The sequence below is a fragment of the Haemaphysalis longicornis genome, unplaced genomic scaffold, assembly GCF_048455015.1.
Source record: "Haemaphysalis longicornis isolate Haplotype H1 unplaced genomic scaffold, Haemaphysalis longicornis Haplotype H1 scaffold_5, whole genome shotgun sequence".
Lineage (NCBI taxonomy): Eukaryota > Metazoa > Arthropoda > Arachnida > Ixodida > Ixodidae > Haemaphysalis > Haemaphysalis longicornis.
The window spans coordinates 170,763,731-170,781,574 of NW_027526385.1; the positions used below are offsets into that span (position 1 = coordinate 170,763,731).

General features: G+C 45.5%; 1 protein-coding gene across 2 annotated transcripts in view; it reads right to left on the reverse strand.

Moving 5' to 3' along the window:
- Positions 1-17,576, reverse strand: part of Tbc1d8-9 (TBC1 domain family member 8/9) — a 90,348-nt gene extending 72,772 nt beyond the window's left edge. For both annotated transcript variants that reach the window (XM_077671303.1, XM_077671301.1), the window contains exons 1-4: positions 17,370-17,576; positions 9,723-9,834; positions 7,083-7,134; positions 2,853-2,930 (exon numbers count right to left, since the gene is read on the reverse strand). In XM_077671303.1, coding sequence (XP_077527429.1) covers positions 2,853-2,930; positions 7,083-7,134; positions 9,723-9,834; positions 17,370-17,413 — 286 coding nt within the window. In that variant the 5' untranslated portion in view covers positions 17,414-17,576. The remainder of the gene's footprint in view (positions 1-2,852; positions 2,931-7,082; positions 7,135-9,722; positions 9,835-17,369) is intronic.
- Positions 17,577-17,844: the final 268 nt, after the last annotated feature.

Sequence of the window (17,844 nt, forward strand, 5' to 3'; positions counted from 1 at the left end):
CATAATGGGCTGCAGCGCCGTTATCCGCTCACTGCTACCACCCAATGCAATTCAAATTTCCCGCCTTCGCAGTGCTTGCGTGCCCCGCCCCCTGGTTGAAACTGTGTCAGCGGGAGTTCTGTTCTTTCTGTGCTTGCTGTTCCTCCCGCATGTGCCGGCGTTGCACTGCGGCTTTTTTTCGCTTGCTATCGTAAAAACCAACCAAACGAGTGTTCCTAACTGAATGAACGCGGGCGCTGCCGGTTAATTACGTATATTTTGCCTCACATGTACCTGCAGTTTTCTTTGCGCTGAACAACGGGAAGATGTACAACCAGCACCAGCAGTTCAAAAGTTTCGAACCCTTATGACTATATAAACCGCTTGGCTTTCGAAGCCTCTGGGTTACGCCATGGTGACAGCCAGTACAACGGAACGCCGTGTGTCTCTACATGGGTCCAGCGAGTGAGCTACGACAACAAGGTGAACCCCTAAAGTGCTCTGCACTTAAAACCCTGTGGGATTGTAATAAACAACAAGCTGCACTGTTACAAGGCAACATCACAAAACTGCAGCAATTCACCGAAATAGTCTAAAGCCCCTGCAATGGTTAACTCGTTCCCTAAAAGCCGACTACAGAGGTAGGCAGTGATAGCCACAAGGTAGCCACCAATCTCTGGCAGCAGCAGCAGCCAACTGCATGTCTGGTCCATGGTATGCCAAGGTGACTAACTCTATAATTAAGTCCTAACTAACTTTGTTCAATTTGAAGAACTAGCCTTCGGTAAATCAGTCACCTCCATTGCAGCCATGAAAGGTGTTTTTTAAACAACAACAAAAAAAAACACAGCAAATACTGAAAAAAAAAAAAAAAAAAAAATTGGTGCAGGTTGCACTAGAGGTGCAAGGCTGGAGAAACAGCAGAGCTGGCGGCCCCATCGCCCTTCGTCAGAGTCCCGGGGATTGCCATCGCACCAAGCTCAGTCTTAAAGGGACCCTGCAACACTCTTCGGGCAGTGCAAGTAAACCTGCGCGACGTTTAAATTACACTGCCAGGAACACCCGAGCCAAATATTACACATGCACGTGAAGCGGTGAGGGCGCAAATCGCTGTGAAAGACAAGGAAAAACCAACCGCCCTCTCTTCAATTCTGGTCACTATGCACCCCTGGCATGGCCTCTGCGACGTCAATTGGGCCATGGCTGTCCTGGCTGTCCTATTGGCTGTCGCCGGTCAACTTCGCGGCTAAATTCTGGCATTTCCTGTGACGATCACCCGTTGTCGGCGCTGTGTATGAACCTCTTGTATGTCTGAACCTCTCCACGGGCTTTTGGTGTTTCTTTTGTTTTGAGTGCGCGCGGAGTTTGAGTGACGAACTAAATATTCCACTTTCAACGAGCCCACTCGACAACAAACGTTTGTTGCTCCAAAAACGCCCTACCAGCCTGAGCGCTTGCTTGCGAGCAGGCCACCATGCCTGCTTTTTTGTGGCACCAGACGGCAAATAGACCCGTCTACGTTGCGGGGAAAAGGACGAAACTCCCTGGCCTGTGACATATTGAAGGCCGCCGATCAGTACGCCGCGCGCCGCCCCCCTCTCCGGGAGAGAGTGCGCAGCTTTCGTCGCGTTGTCCGCGGTTGAGTTGAGAGGGAACATTAATGCGCGATTTTTCATCGCGCATAGCTTCGGTGATAGTGAACGGATTTTCATAATTCTTGCGGGAGGAGATTGCTGGGACAATAGAATTTACCCCAAAGTACATTCCGAGTAGTCAATGGTAAGTGTTGCAGGGTCCCTTGAACAGGTCTGCTGATTAAACTTTTGAATTTTGCATTCCCGTGATATGGGCAAAAGTGACGCATTGGGCAGCATAACGGGCCACCACTCAAACTGTAGTTACCAGTGCGCAAAGGGGGGACAAAACAGCTTCCTTTAAATTTGAAGTAAACTCTGTGAAACTGGCCCGTATTGCTGCTTTTTTCCCCACTGATCTCAAATGTGCCATTATTTTTCAATTCGGTCAATTAGCTCTTAGGATAATTGGGGACAATCAGCCATTTTTGGAGGAACAATAGACAAAACAGTGTTGGTCATACGACTGTAATCTTTATATTTTGCAATGCTATGAAGACTGGTGAATGCAATAAGGGAATTGGTTTTTTGATGCACCACTTGGAACTAATTTTAGAGCTCATTAAACTGTGGTGGCACCAGTGGCAAAGAACCATTTTGGATGCCCATTTCAAACACCAAAGTTTAATGAGCTGTTTAAAGTTTAAAAACCCTTCCTCTTATTGCACTCATCAGGGTTCATAGTACTGGAGAATATAGGGATTGCAGTTTTATGACCAACAGTGTTTTGTCTATGGTTCCTCCAAAAATGGGTGATTATATCCAATTATCTTAAGAGCTAATTGAGCAGCTGAAAAAATAATGCGATATTTGAAATCATAGGGGGAAAATCAGCAAGGCTGACAAATTTCACAGAATTTACTTACCAATTAAAGGAAGCTGTTTCAAGAACAGCGTCCCCCCCTTATTAACTGCAAGTTACAGTTCCAGTGGTAAGGTCAAACAGAACTACAGGCCCCACCACAATCACCCAGTCACGTTTCCTGGCAGTGACTTACGTCCGCAACCAGCAATTGTGCAAACAAGATTGACACCATAGCGACCTCAACGCAAAGTGACTGCGAAGTCACCGCTGCTTCATCCGTCTTCGTCAATATCTCCATTGTTTCAAAGTTTGCGATAAAATTGGCATTACTGTTGTCAGGAGGCAGTTTTTTTGTGTGTGTGCGTGAATGAAACTTGTATCTTGTCTTCATGGCCTTCTTACAAACCAAAGTGCAGGGTGTAGCAGCCACTCACTGAGCGTCTCGAGCAGGTTCTCCTCGATCCATGCCCAGTTTTGGAAGATCTCTTCCCGGGACAGCGACGTGGCCACCACTGCGAGAGAAGCAGGAGGCCGGTAAAGAACGTGCCGGGTCTCAACACGGAATCCCATGCACTGTCGCACACACCGGGAGGTCACACAATAGGTTACCAGTAATGCCTTCTCTCAACGGTAGAATCAAACTTTAAATTCCAAACCACCAAGGTCATGACACGCACTTCAACAGAGGAATATGGATTACCTGGCACCACCTGTGGATCTTCAAGACCCTAAAATCTCGCACACACACTTTGTTCCAAATCGAAGCTTTCTTGGTCTCGCTGATGGCAGTGCCATTGCCTAAACATACTGCAGGGAAGCCAACATTACACAATGGGAGGGCACATGATGAAGACGATATGATGCGAGAAAAATACGCTTCCTGCAGTTGGAACCGCACCGGGGTCCCTAGCATTAGGAAGCCAACGTCTATCCGCCTCTCGCGATTGAAGCAGTTTGGATTTTAAAGGGACACTGAAGTGAATTTCTCAAGCTCCCGTTTTTGCTTGCACTGCGTAGACTGGCTCAAATTAGCACACTTTTCATCGTTTATCCGGTTTACAAATCGGTAATTATTTTACAAAGCGCGAAAGAAGAAAAACTGCCATGCGCGGTTTGCGGCGGCCGCACCAACTTAGATGTGACGTTGGGAGGAGGGGGCACCGTGATTGGACGATGCCCAAGGTTAGCAATCAAACAAGTTTCGGTTTCGGTTCTGTAAAACATGTTTGACATCCGATGGCGTCGTTGGATGGGCATTCTCAATATCCCAGTAATCGTAGTACCGCGCTTCTGCCATGTCGGCTGTAAAATGCATAAGATAAGCCTCCCAGGACGGCTTGGAATCGTAGTATTCACTAGCCGAGGCCTACGCAGTGCATGAACGCCCTCCGCGTACCCGCAGACGCCCAAATGTCATGCGCTTCTCCCCCATATTTGGAGCTTGCCTCACTCATACCTGTATCGTAAAAAGCGTGTTCACACCAGGCCAAGGGTCTGTTGATTCTGGCCTGTGCCCACTGCCCGCAAGCAGTCGGTGCTTATGGCAACAGCACGCCAACGAGAACTCGCTAGCGCGCCAGTGCCAGGCTGCGCGAGTTCTGCGGACTAGTTCGTGGAGCAGTGAACGTTGCGGCCCAGAAAAAGGTGAACTCAGTATAGAAAACATTGGCGAAAAACAAAAAAGTTACCTTATTAAAAAAAAAAAAAAACTTGTACCCGCGGGGATTCGAACTTGTGACGGGCAAAACACTTGCGATGTTATACCTAGCGCTCCAGACAACACGGCCACCGGCGAGAGCGCTGCCGGGAATGGAAATATAAGGTATTTAATGTATAACCAGTTTACACTTTTATTTAGTTTTAGTATTTTAAGCAGCGTAGGTGACTATTTGTTGTATTGCGCTCGTGCAGTAAGCGTCCCCCGAGTTTCCACAATAGCTCACGTCTAGCAATTGCATTTCTTAGACGGAAAAGCGTTCGCAGATGCGTAGTCGTGCTGCTGACCGCTGTGCTTGATCGCCCAGCGCAAAAATGTGCTTCCCGCACCCTAGTTTACGCTATACTGTGAAAGTATCAGTTGATTTGATTTCCTTAGTACCTATATTGACTTCGCTGACTCTTCCACCCCTTCAAGAGGCCTTATATTTTCCTACTGGCGTACCAGTCAGCGAAGCGTCGCATGTGCGCTTGTGCAGCGCTTGTGTGAAGCGACCTTGACTTGGAGCTAGATACAGAGTACAAACTAACGAAGTAAAGAAAGGCACATTCTTCCATTCACAAACGTGTTGTGGCTTAGTTTCAACTGATCGAGCGAATTGCCATGACCCGTAGGCGGCCGGCGGACTAAACGCTGGGCCGAATGACTCGGTTGCGGAAGGTTGGCGAGCCGTGCAGCAGCGCAGCCAATTGCCAGCTCCTCTCCTGCTGACGTCACACGAAAACGCCAAAAAAAATGGGCGAGAGTGCAGAGAGGAGGACAGCATTTTAGAATTAGTTTTTCTACTAAATCAATTCGCGTAAACGCGCTCAGAGTGGTCGAAACAGGGCCTAGGGACTCCGGACTACAATTTGCGCTCGTAATCCCGCATTGTTTACAAATCACTTCAGTGTCCCTTTAAAGCGATTGTATGCACTGTTCATGCTGCCACACTACACCTTTAGAGCACGTTCTCTCTTCAAACAAAGTTCAAATTCCCTCCCTCTAGAACGATGACAACGGGGGGGGGGACTCAGTTTTCTTGCGAGGGATTTGTTTGCTGTCGTCAGCATTTAGAGTTTGACTAGGACGCGGTTGGCCCTTTGATCAGTGACGCTTGGACTTTCATTGCAGCAACTTTGACTTCGACACTTGGTCATTTGTGAGGAAGTGCTTTTTGGGGGTTCAAAGAAGCGAAGATGACGAAGTGCGTGCTGAGGTTGGAGAAAAAGACGTGGCAAAAGAGGAAGAGGAGAGGTGGCTAGCGGTGGAGGTAGGAAGGAGCAGGTGGTTAAAGAAGCTCTCGGCTGGGTGAGAACGCCTAGGAGATCTTTGTCACGGAACCGCACATTCCTCCTGGAAGCTCTCGGCTGGGCCTCAAAGCTCAGGAGATCTTTGAGCCGGGCTACGCCGGGTCTCTTCCAGTCGAGACCGGCCACGGAGCATCCGGTCCGAATCTGACGAGTTGTTCGTCGGCCGCACACCGGCATCGACGAGAGCACCGAGCCCTGCGCACCGAGCTAGCTCATCGACGGGGACCCACACGTGAGTGCGAACAATTGGGAGTGGGACTGTTTTAATGGGACCTTTTGTCATAGAGTGCTGTTGTTAGATTAGCTTGAGTTTCATTGGTGACCTTACTTTCTAATTTGTCTCGTCAATATACTTTGGTCCTTGTCCGTCGCCAAACCTGCCTCGTCCTTCTCCCCCGGGCAAACTTTATCCTCCTCAGTACAAAAACAACCTGCTTCACACCATAAAATCTTCACATGCAAGGAAGCTTCACATTTCAGCCATCCCCATCGTTAGACGGAGGGGATTCAAATTTGTTTTTGCTTGTACGAGAAATATGGCCGTCACTACAGCCAGAACCCAAACCCAAGACCTCATGCTCAAGTAGCAACAAGCGTTAGCCAGGGAGTGACCACCGTGGAAGATATAAAGCAAGGGAACTGTTGCGAGCTGACAGGACTCACGTTGCCTGACCACCTTTACATGTCTGCACCTCCAGGTTTTGTTTCAGCTCCATCGCTTAGACAACTAAGTGCCCATTATCCCCTCCTTCCCTGTCAAACCATAGCAACGGCTGTAGAGTTATAGTCCTCTCTGAGAGGGGAAACGCTTTCCTAGGGTCAGAACGCCATGGCTCCAAGAAGTGAACACACGTGAGACACCAAATTTTTCCTGCACATATACCCATATTAAAGATGTTTTCGTTAACCAACTTTCATTCATGGCGATACTCCTCAGAATACGTAAGTTGTTGCTGTGAGCTTCTGCAGGTTTTATCAAGCCCTTGTTTGAAACGAGTTCGATGTTCAAGTCACTGGCAACAAATATAAAGGTAACGTCTTGGGCTTTTACACTGATAAGCTGGAGTAATGCTGCTGGTAAAGTCACACTTTCTTACTTTTTTTTTTTTTTTCATCTTACCATAATTTTCACGTGGAATGTAGCCAGTGTGGTGACGCTTCTACTAGATATTTTAATTACTACAGAACATAGGCACATTCCTCGGATCACTTTTGACAGACAGCACAGTGTTTTAATTGCAGGCAGCTGGTGTGGTGATACAGAAACAGCGAAACTTCACAACAGAAGATACTATCAATGGCAGCATATAGCGCACAAAAAAAAAAAAAAGACGACACAAATAAAGGCAAAACAGGACAGCTTGCCAGCAGGCTTTGGCCTTGCTTACGCTATAGCATCCAGAAGCGGTAAAACTTAATGTGGCCCAACGAGAAAAATAAATTAAATTGAGAGCAATCTGCGCTGTGAGTGCAAATTTGCACTCAATTTGCAATGTCAATCCCCTCGCTCGTTACGCATCCCCCTCAAACTCCCAATGCTCCCCTAGCTTTACCGGTGAACTAATAATGATGCACAGGTTAATTAATTAATTAGAGAAAGGAATAAAGCACATGATTAATGAGCGAAAGGAATGGCGAAGCAAGCAGGCGCTCACCATAGCTGACTTCAGAGAGCGGTGTCCGGTGCAGTATCCTGTATGGGGCAGGCTGCAATACAAGTGCAAAGCTTAATGCACAACATAATAGGGGCTCCAACCAATGCAGGTATGCACAAAAGAGAGCCAGACATTTTAGAGTGAGCCGGTATGTCGTACACACAGGCGACACGCACCCACGGTGCCCTCAAAGCAAAATCGCGAGCAGATGACTGACCAAACGCCTCGAGGTTGCACGCAGCCTACAAGAATACCAGGCTGCAAAATTTTGGAGAGGGCGATCTAAATTTTCAACAATCTGTATTGCGCACTGCGGCTACAGGCACTGCAATTTTCGAGAGCTGCTTCCAGTCTTGACATAAATATCTCGGAAGCTTGGGATACAAGTGCGCAGGGCATAACTTCAAATCCTTAATTACAGCCTTAACTACAGTTACGTGCATCGGAGCAGGCGAAATGCCCACTGCAATTATGATGCATCAATAATACCCGACACGGGGCAGAACAAACCTAGGTATGGCCCGCACTCCGTGGCAGAAACGACGTTCCTCTGACCACACAGCCGAGGCACACGAATAGCGAGGAGGACATACCGCTCCAGATACGCTGTCGTGCACTTCGAAACTCAAACTTGCTAAGAAAAATTGAAGCTGTTCCACTCCGACAGCGTGAAAGCTGTCGGAAGTGCAGAGCAGTGTTTCACCATAACGGGCTGTGGCATCGTTATCCGCTCACTGCTACCACCCAACACATTTCAAATTTCCCGCCTCTGCCGTGCTCGCGCGCCTCCTGCCTGAAACTGCGCCAGCGGGAGTTCTGTTGTTTTCTGTGCTTGCTGTTCCTTCCGCACGTGCTGGCGTTGCACTGCCACTTCTTTTCGCTTAAAAAACCAACCCAAACAGCGTTTGAACGCGGGGGGCTGTCGGTTAATTATGTATATTTTGCCTCAATTGTACCTGCAGTATTTCTTGCACTAAACGTTGAAGAGATGTATGACAAGTGCCAGCGGTTCAAGAGTTTCGAACGTTTACGACTATATAAGATGCTTGGCTTCGAAGCCTCCAGTTACACCACAACGACAGCCGCTATGACGGAACGCCGTGTCGCCCCTACTCGGGTCCATAAAGCGAGCTACACTGACAAGGCGAGCCCCTAAAGTGCTCTGCACTTAAAAAAAATGTGAGCCATAGTTGCTTCTGCTTCTAACACTCCAGCTTTTTTTTTTTTCATCAGAACAAACGCCCTGATTTTGTGTGAATAACAGATCAAATCCGTAACAACGCCACAAAGAGAGAGATCACTAAAGACTATTTTTTTCCCCCCCACCTAAATGCTTTCAAAGGACAGTTGATAAGTTGCTACAACACAAATCAGGTCAGAAAAAAATTTATTATTTTTTTTTCACGACTTCTCCAGCATGGTGTTATTTTTTTTCAGTGCAGCTGCCCTGGCCGACATTTTTTATGATATCCTGGTGATACTGGCTCCTACTTTCTTTCCGCCCGGATGTTCGTTCTGTCTCAGAATTTTATACTTATCCTGCACAGCTCGTGTGCTCGGTTGGCCAACTTAATTATATTTTGATTGTGTCAGCACAGATATAAATTCACTTTTGTTTCCCCAACTACTTTTAAACACGCAGTGCCCAAGAGCCAGCAATATTTCCTATTGCCCGTCCGTACCACCCAGTGTCATCTTCACTCTCTGTTCCCACTTCAACGCTACCGTATCTCCTTTTTAGGATTTTATGCTGCAGGAACTCCCTTCCAATTGTCTGCTAGACTTTCTTTCGGCGTCTTCAACTGCTTGTGCGCCAATGTACGCTTCATACATAAGCTTGGGCCCATCAAGCTGTTTCTTATTTCTTCTAACACAGAACATCGATTTGAGCGTCGATCTTAACAGTCACTGCCAAAACAATTGAGGCAGTCCGCAGGCTCTCTACTTTTGGTACACTACTTTGGCTGTCTGACTCGGTGGCTCAAACAACAATGCCCTCCTTATATTCGGCTGCAAGTTAACTTCTTGATTTGTGCACACTTTAGTGCACAAATCAAGGAGTGCAATGAGACTAACATTCTTATTCTATCTTCTGGTCTGTAGCTAAAGTTACGACCACGCGAGGTTTGGGCTTGAAAGGCAAAGCCGTTTTTTCTGGTTCCCACCTTTGAAGGCGAAACTTCAAAAAGTCAGAACTTCTGCTATAGACCACATAGAATGATGATGTTAGACCCATTGCACTCCTTGATTTGTGCACCGTTCACTGGCTCCTTGTTCAGCTGCATCGCTCCAGCAGTTTTTTTCACAAAAGCTGTCAAAAAATCAAATACAAAAATCTGAATAAATTTGAATGTGGTTACTTTTTTACTAAAAACAAATTTTATGTATGCAAACATAACGAAGAACTACATACGTCCCTCAATTTTCATCACAATAACTGCAAAAATAAACTTTTGCCCAAAGACCCAAAAATCACGGGGGACGACTTGTGTCACGTTCAAAATGCACACGGTAACGCGCGCTTTGCACAGCGGGAAGAAACAGCTGGCCGCACGTGCAACTTTCACCGTCATTCCCAAGTTGTACCCAAGTACAGCCACACTTCTTCCCCATTTGAAGGACGACAACAAGAGAGCTCACCTTGCTGTCGAAGACCGAATCGAGGGTTCCCACCAGCACGGAGGACAGCCCCTTCGTGCCGTGCCCTTTCCGCCTCTGCAGGACGAAGAACGGGTTGGACCGCTCCGTCACCCTGGGGGAAGAAAAAACAGAAACAGTACCGTTAAAAGGGGACGTGGCTCTCTCAAAACAATTTCATTGAACTCCGTGAAGCTTGTCCGCCTTCTTGCTGCTTTTTTCCCCACTGAGTGATTTCAAAAATGCTATTATTTTGTAGTAAGCCAATTAGTTACCAAGATAATTAGAGATAATTAGTCATTTTTGGAGGAACAATAGGCAAGGCAGTGTTAGTCATAAAGCTGTAATCTTTACATTTTCCAATATACTATGAACCCTGGTAAGTGCAGGAAGAGAATCGGTCTTTTGCAGCTTTTGGTGTTTGATATGGGCAGTCGAAAGGGTTCCTTGACAGTGGTGCCACCAAGGTTTAATGAGCTGTAAAATTAGTTCCAAGAGGTACATCAGAAAACCAATTCTCTTTTTGCACTCACCAGGGCTCATAGTATTGGGAAATATAGAGATTACAGTCTCGTGACTGACACTGTTTTGTCTACTTTTCAATGACTAATTATTGCTAATTATCTTGGTAACTAGCTGACTTACTAAAAAAATGATGCCATATTTGAAATCAGTGAGAGAAAAGCAGCAAGACTGACAGCTTCACAGAGTTTACTTAACAACTAAAACAAACTGTTTCGTGAGCAGTGTCCTCCTAAATGCCTTGTAGGGCAAGTTGGTCAACTTGTTTAGTACCATGCCAACTGGCCACCAACATCACACTATCACTCCATTCAGATACCTTAAACCTGCGAAACATAGTTAAGTGGCGCGGCATAGACGGGACAACAAAGAAGAGACCCCACAGGAGTAGCGCTGGACACCAACTGAAATTTTCACCGCACACAAAAGAATATACACGGGAACAACGCATGCGTGAACGTGGCCAAAGCAGCCAGAAAAAAAATCCGAAAAAATCACGACGAAGTAAGTGGTTCATTTTTTTTATGCACAGACAAGTATTTGAGAGCTCCCACTGCAGCCCCTCTGTCATCCCCACATAAAGATTTAATAATCATGGGCAGCGAAATGGAGCATTACCAAACATGAAGCAACATGAGGGTTTCCATTCCACAAGCAATACATGTGCAACGCACATATGCACGCACACAATATGTACAACACATGGGGTACAATAGCCGTAACAGCCATGTACACGTACTACACACGTCATTTTGGAACCCCTGTGGTGTGTCGCGTTAGGTGCGGCTCCATCTCCCTGCTTAAAGGAGCCATGAAGAGAAAATACAACTTCGTGTAATTTGAAAGAACGAGGATTCAGTATCTCACTCAGCTCCATTACAGCCACAAAAGATGTTTTTTTAACAAAAAAAAAAGCAAGAAGTATTTAAAAACTTCGAAATTTTGCGCCACAGTGACGTGTTATGAGCAAGAATGACGTCATACGGGCCAACGATAAAACGTAATTTTCAGCGCGTTAACTGCACGTTAGCATTCAAGTGATGCGGTCAAATGGAACTAGAGGCCCCATTACAGACGTCCAGTCATGTGTTGTCGCGACAGGTCAGTTAGGCGGCCGCCAATCGCGCAAACAAGGTTCCGTGACGTCATAGAAAAGTTGCGGGAATTTGGCTAGGGGGCCGCGACTGCTTCACACGTTTTCTTTATTATCTCCGTTATTTGTTCGAAGATTGCAATGATATTGGTATCATTGTTATCGAGACAAAGCAGTCTTTTTAATAAACCCAACTTGTATTTTGTCTTCATGACTCCTTTAAGGTGTGAAACACCAACTAGCCTCTCTTGCTGCGTAATTAAATTAAAAATGCAACGTTTAATTTCAGTATAGCATTTTATTTCTTGAGTATGGCTGTGACTTCCAAACTGGCTGTGAGAACAATGGGGCACCAAATGGTGGCAATGCAACAATTCGTTCACACCCACAGTTAATTTTTTGACGAGCCAAACGCTGTGAGAACAATGGGGCACCAAATGGTGGCAATGCAACAATTCGTTCACACCCACAGTTAATTTTTTGACGAGCCAAACAGCAGCGGAGATAATGGCTCACGTCATTTCGGCCAGAAGGATAAACATTTAACAAACCAAATTTCAAGGTCGGCGACCATTTTAAACGCCACTCTTGAATTGGTATAACTAAGAGGCACGTTTGTTTATTTGGCTCCATTAATTAGACTTCCCTTTGAAATGTGTGTCACTAAAAATCAAGCTTACGTAGCCGCAATTTCGTGTACGGCACAAAATTTTCAATTTTAACACCTAGCAAGCGGTGTAGACATTTTTTCCCGAACGCAACGAAAGCTCAAACAAAGGAAGAACTTTAGATGATCAAAACAAAACTTTAACATACGCACAAAAAACAAACTTCAAAAATGAAAGAGTGTTTTGAAAACTTTTCCCCCCCGTGTCAGGTGGAAGGGTCATCGAACACCCAAACAATACCAGGATAGGCCACAGCACACGTGAGAGGCATCAATCTGACGAACTTAGTTCAAAAACAAATAGACCCAGACGTCAATCCCTGTTGAAACATTCAGACGGAGACTGCGAAGCACAGAAGCAACAAATGCAATGCAGCTGCCGCGAGGGCAAAAGCCTCAAAGGCTTTTAGAAGAAGGAAGTGAAAGTGCGCATCTCGGAAAAGTCAGATGTCGAGGGCACTGTCGTTCATTCATTCATATAGCCTTGTCTGAAGAGCGCCACAGGATGCTTAAGGTGGGGCACATGGGTCTTTGGGACCGAAAAATTGCCTAAACAAGCTTTTTTTGAGGCATCACTTTTCTCTTGATTTTCACAGTTTTTCCTCCGAAAATTCCGTATATTCCGTATTCTTATAAAAGCATATATAAAATTCCGTATATGGTATTTATAAGTACCAGGTACTTCTAAAAGCCATAGAGGCCAAATTTCAACAAATAATTGACAATTTTCCCGTAATTCACCTCTCTTTCACCGCAAGTGGTATCGCAGTGATACGGAATTCCGGAGAGGTACATCCCAGCATGTGGTGCAGCTTGGAAGATCACTTCTTTTGCACCGTGAAGCTGAATGGTCAAACCATGTGATATAGGAAGCAGATTTTGCATTTTCTGTTTCAGTAGTTGTTTAATTAGCATTAATTTTAATTGGTTAGCAGTAGTAGTTCAAACTTAGAAGTTAGAATCGATGTAAACTTGCATATATGACTGCAAAACAAAAAAAAATCTGCTTCCCACATTTCATTTTCAACTTCTGGCATGTAATAATGCCTCGCTGGTAATCTTGTGTTGAATAGTTTTTTGTTTCCTATTGTCCTCAAGAACAACGAAGGGAAATTTTTAATTACCTCAGAAACTAGTTACCTCACATCAAAACAAATTAGTTATTTGAAATCCGCTAAAAAAAAACTGAACAAGCCCATGAAGTTTCATCAAAATTGGTTGGAAAGCAAAAAAAAAAGTTTCGAAGGCCAGTGTCTTTCTAAGATGTACTTTTTGTAGCGTCATTCATCTCAAATTAGTCCTCATCCACCTCCAAAACACGCAAAGATTTCTTTGGCGCAAATGCTCTAATACATTTAGAACGCAGCCACGGTACAGCCAGATGTACTAAAGGAGGGAAAGAAGGTGCATTGATGGATGAAAGATGGATCCAGGCTACAAGTACAAAGAATCCTACACCAGTTTCGTCAAAGACTTGAATCGCAGCCTGCAAGATTTATTTTGGACGGTTCCTCTTAGACCCAGCTCACGGCAATTTTTTTTTCCTGGTCACATGTCAGTTTTAAATCGGCAGTTACATTTAGCATGCTTCGATTGTAGCCAGGGGACAAGGCACTGTTTCAGCTGCAGTTTCTTACAACATTACTCGATTTACTTGACTATGGCGTCGTCTTGCACCACATTCCAGCCAAATTATAAACTGACAACTGTCAGTCGATAATTGGGCCTATGACAAACTTCATTTACACTCCCAAAATAATGTGTAAGTGCCGACGTTTGGAAGACTGCTAGTGCAATGCCAACTAAACACGCTCAGTAAAGTCGCCCCCACAGCAGACCTTGATACTGTTTTTCCCGAAGCGTGCTGTCACGTACGTTAGAGAATTCGCAGATCTTACCTAACATCAAGGCACATCACTGACGCCCCACAACATACAAAGCTAGCTAGACGTCAGATTGATTGATTGATTGAATGATTGACTGAGTGTTGAATTCATTGATTGATTGTAGAGTTTAACGTGCCGACGCAACGCAGGCGGTGAGGCGCGCCATAGCGGAGATCTCCGGATTAATTTCGACAACACCTGGGGCTCTTTAACGTGCGCCGAAACCTCGAACACACGGGCCTTTTTGCTTTTCACCTCCATCAGAAAAGCGGCCACCGAGGCCGCGACTCGAACCCACGACCTCATGCTCAGCAGCACAACGCCTTAGCCACTGCGGCGGGTAGTATGCCTAAAATGCGCAGGTTCTTATTCCCAATGATCCCAACCTGATCCCATTTGTATGCAGTTTAAATCCAGAGCAACAATGTCCGCTTACGCTGACAAAAAATGTCTGCTGTGCAAAAAAACACCAGGAAGCCAACAAAATTCTGAGACAGGCACTTAGAACATGGAGTGCTGACTCCCCTTCCCTAATCACTCTACTCTACACCCCTCCGATGGTGTGAGAAGTAGAGAAGATGCGACAATAAGACATTCCTTACACAGCGCATGGTATGTCTCACTGCAACGGTTAAAGCGGTAATTCCAAACCTGCCCCCTTAAACGCTGATTTCTCAGTCACGGCAGCAACGTTTCTCATAAACGCTACCGAAGCATGGTATGCGTTGCGAAATACTTCTAACAAAATAAAGTAGTGAGTTCTCAGGGTTTCCTTGGAGTATCCAAGTGCGCACATGAATTGTTTCAAGAGCTCCGTTTCTCAAAGACGGACGACGTAAAAGCACTTAAGAAGACCACTACAGTTGACCTTAGCTGCAAGCCGTACCTATTGTTGCTGACAAGGCTTGTTTGCACAACATTGGTTAAAAGTAAATCCAGGCCGAATGATGATTGATTGTAGGGTTTTAATGCGCCGGTGCAACGCAGGCGATGAGGCGCACCGTAGTGGAGGGCTCCGGATTAATTTCTACCACCTGGGGATCTTTAACGTGCACCGAAATCTCGTACACACGGGCGTTTTTGCTTTTCTCCTCCATCAGAAAAGCGGCCACCGTGGGCGGGAATCGAACCTGCGACCTCGTGCTACACAGCACAACGCCTTAGCCGCTGAGCCACCGCAGCGGGTTCCAGGCCGAATGAATGCTGCAAAACGCATGAGGTTGTTTTTCTCCTTATGTGCTCTTAGCACCACCCTTTCTACCAATCCTACCCCGTGTATTTCAAGCCTTTTTTTGTGAAGCCGCCTGAAATTATATTCCAAATCCTCACTTTGAATCACATTGGTGTTCTTTCACGTCTTCTTTTTCCGGTATATTATTGTCATTATTCCTGTGCTACAAGCCCTATCCAGCTGATATTCACATTCTCCTATTGTGCGCATGCTTCTGGCCTTGTTTTAGGCTGCAAAACATGTAGGACAATACTGCCACCGACTATCTTTCATATCTACCCACAGCATTTCTTTTGACGCCATCTATGCGCAGGCCATACTCAGGGTCACAGTTAACTTGATGATAGTGGTGTCACAATTCATGTACTCACTCGAGATAACTAGCGAGGCCACACTGCTTATTTGATTAAAAAAAATCCTGCAGAATGACAGCAGAAAATCACTCAAATGCTGCTGCATCGATTTTTTTTTTGTTTTGTTTTTCGTGTGCTTTGAGTAACCATTTGTCACTAGCATAGAAACCTGTGCTTGCAAAAGCCTGCAACTAATATTTAAGAAAATAATCGGCTCGACTGGCATGTCACAGCACCACAGTAAACACACGTAATCCGGCTTTATGGCACATACCTCATTTTCGAACAAATTACGAGTGGCAGTCGTTATGTCATAACCTCCTGTTTGTACTCAATAAATACACGCATACAAAGACATCTAACAAAAAAGAAGTACGCAGGTTTTTCACTCAGGTGGACTGAAATTTTAAGTACATAGTTCCTATTTCATGCTGTTGATGCTTTTGGCATGCTGTAGTTGTAGTTGTTACACTGTAATTTAGGTATGTCTTGTCTGTATGTTATACTCAGCATGTTCATGTTCATATTTTTTTTGTGTGAGTGAACGCTTCAAAGTATTACTGTTGCTGTAACTTCATCACTGTACGTGTATGCTGAATGTAGATGCACAGTATTCTATGCACATTTTGTTAACTTGTGCACGCATCACTGTCCGTGGTACTTTCTGAAAGTTTGGAGGATATGCTCATAGTTTTACTCTACAAGAATAAGGAACTGAAATTTGATCATACTTTAACGTGTTTGCTGCTATTGCCTTGCATGTGGTTTTCAGGGCTTCATCAAGCTACCAAGGCAGCTTTTACCCGGGAAACCACACCAGTTTCTGGGATATAAAAAATGATGGTGATGATGCTTTCTCAAACATAAACCTGAAGTGAGAGACTCTTGCGTGCCGTTGCTGACGTGTGTTGATACATAACTGTTCACGGGCATCATGAAATCTTCCCCTTTACACGCCTTGGTTATACAGTCCCAGGCGTAATTTATGTGCGTCGACATTTGCCTGTGACAAGGTTTTCAGCCTTTCTGTACACCACAACAAGATCAGTCCAAACGCAACATGTTCTGATGGATAGCACGAAGCTACGCACTCTCATAGGCGAGTCGATGCTAAGGTGTAAGCGCGATTAATTACGCACATAGCTTTGTTAAAGGCCTGTCGATTGAGTGGAACATGTTTAGCAACTTAAAGTACTGTCATTCAAACCGGCGAAGAGTCTGGAAAACCTTGTCCACTTTACAAATCACAGCCAGAATAATTATTTAAGACTGCAAGTCCGGCCCCTAAGCTAGGAGCGTCAACCTTGAATCAAAAGCCGTACGAGCACCACACGCACTGAGACAGATTGGCAGGTTGAGATAATCCCACAGACCAGCAAATGCTGATCAACTTAAGTTGCGGTGACATGACCCAAACACAGTCTCGTCGAACGGGTATCAGCGTTCTGCATATATACGTTATCAATCTTATCCGAGACAGGCAAGTCAGCTATCCGCAGTCGCTCGATGAGGTCTGAACCGATAGGCTTGTTGATTCCCTAGCCGTCCTATTCTCTTTTTCAAACCGTGACTGTTTTGTTTAGGTTCTTAGAACTAGTGCCCGGAAGTTCGCCACTCCCTGCAAAGCTCGGCCACAGCGTTAGCTTAACAGAAACGAGGCTTTCGTGGCAGGACGTACAAAGCTAAACAGCCTTGCGCAACGGGCGTTGCACAAAAACAACGACACACATTCGTTCATTACAGTAAACGAAGCTCCGTCGAGACGACGTAGCCAGCGCGGTTTCACGGCAGCCCAGAATAAATGATTAATAGCATCTCGTGTAGCTCGTTCCAGCATCTGGCAGCAAGCGAACGCGTGCTCAGTCGAGTCGGACACGACCGCCAAACAGGCTGCTCACCACAAGGCGTTCGCCAAAAGAATCTCTTCTGGTTTCATCCACATGATGCGGCCTTGAAGGCATCGGTCAGTCGCGAAACGTCGTCATGGCAAGGTTGAATAACGAGATAAACACGGCCCACACAGTGAGAATCGCGATCACATCGCAGTGTCAAGCACGGAACCCGTCGACTGTTTACAAAAATCACCTGTCGGTTTGTTAGTGAGCGGTGGACACCCTTTGCTAGTTCGAGTGGGCTCGCTTTGCTAGAAGATTTGCGTTCAGTGGCGCCACTGTGCGAAAGTTCTGAACTGGTTGCTTTGTTGCCAGTACAAATTATTGTATAACACCTGTTTCAATTTTTGTCTAAAATATTTTAAGTAAGGTGGCTATATTATTAATAATAGTTATACTAGGTTGGTATAGTACCCACTGTTTTCACTTGTGAATGGCGGTACATTCAAAATGACCCAGTGCAGCACAGTTGGCTAGTTTA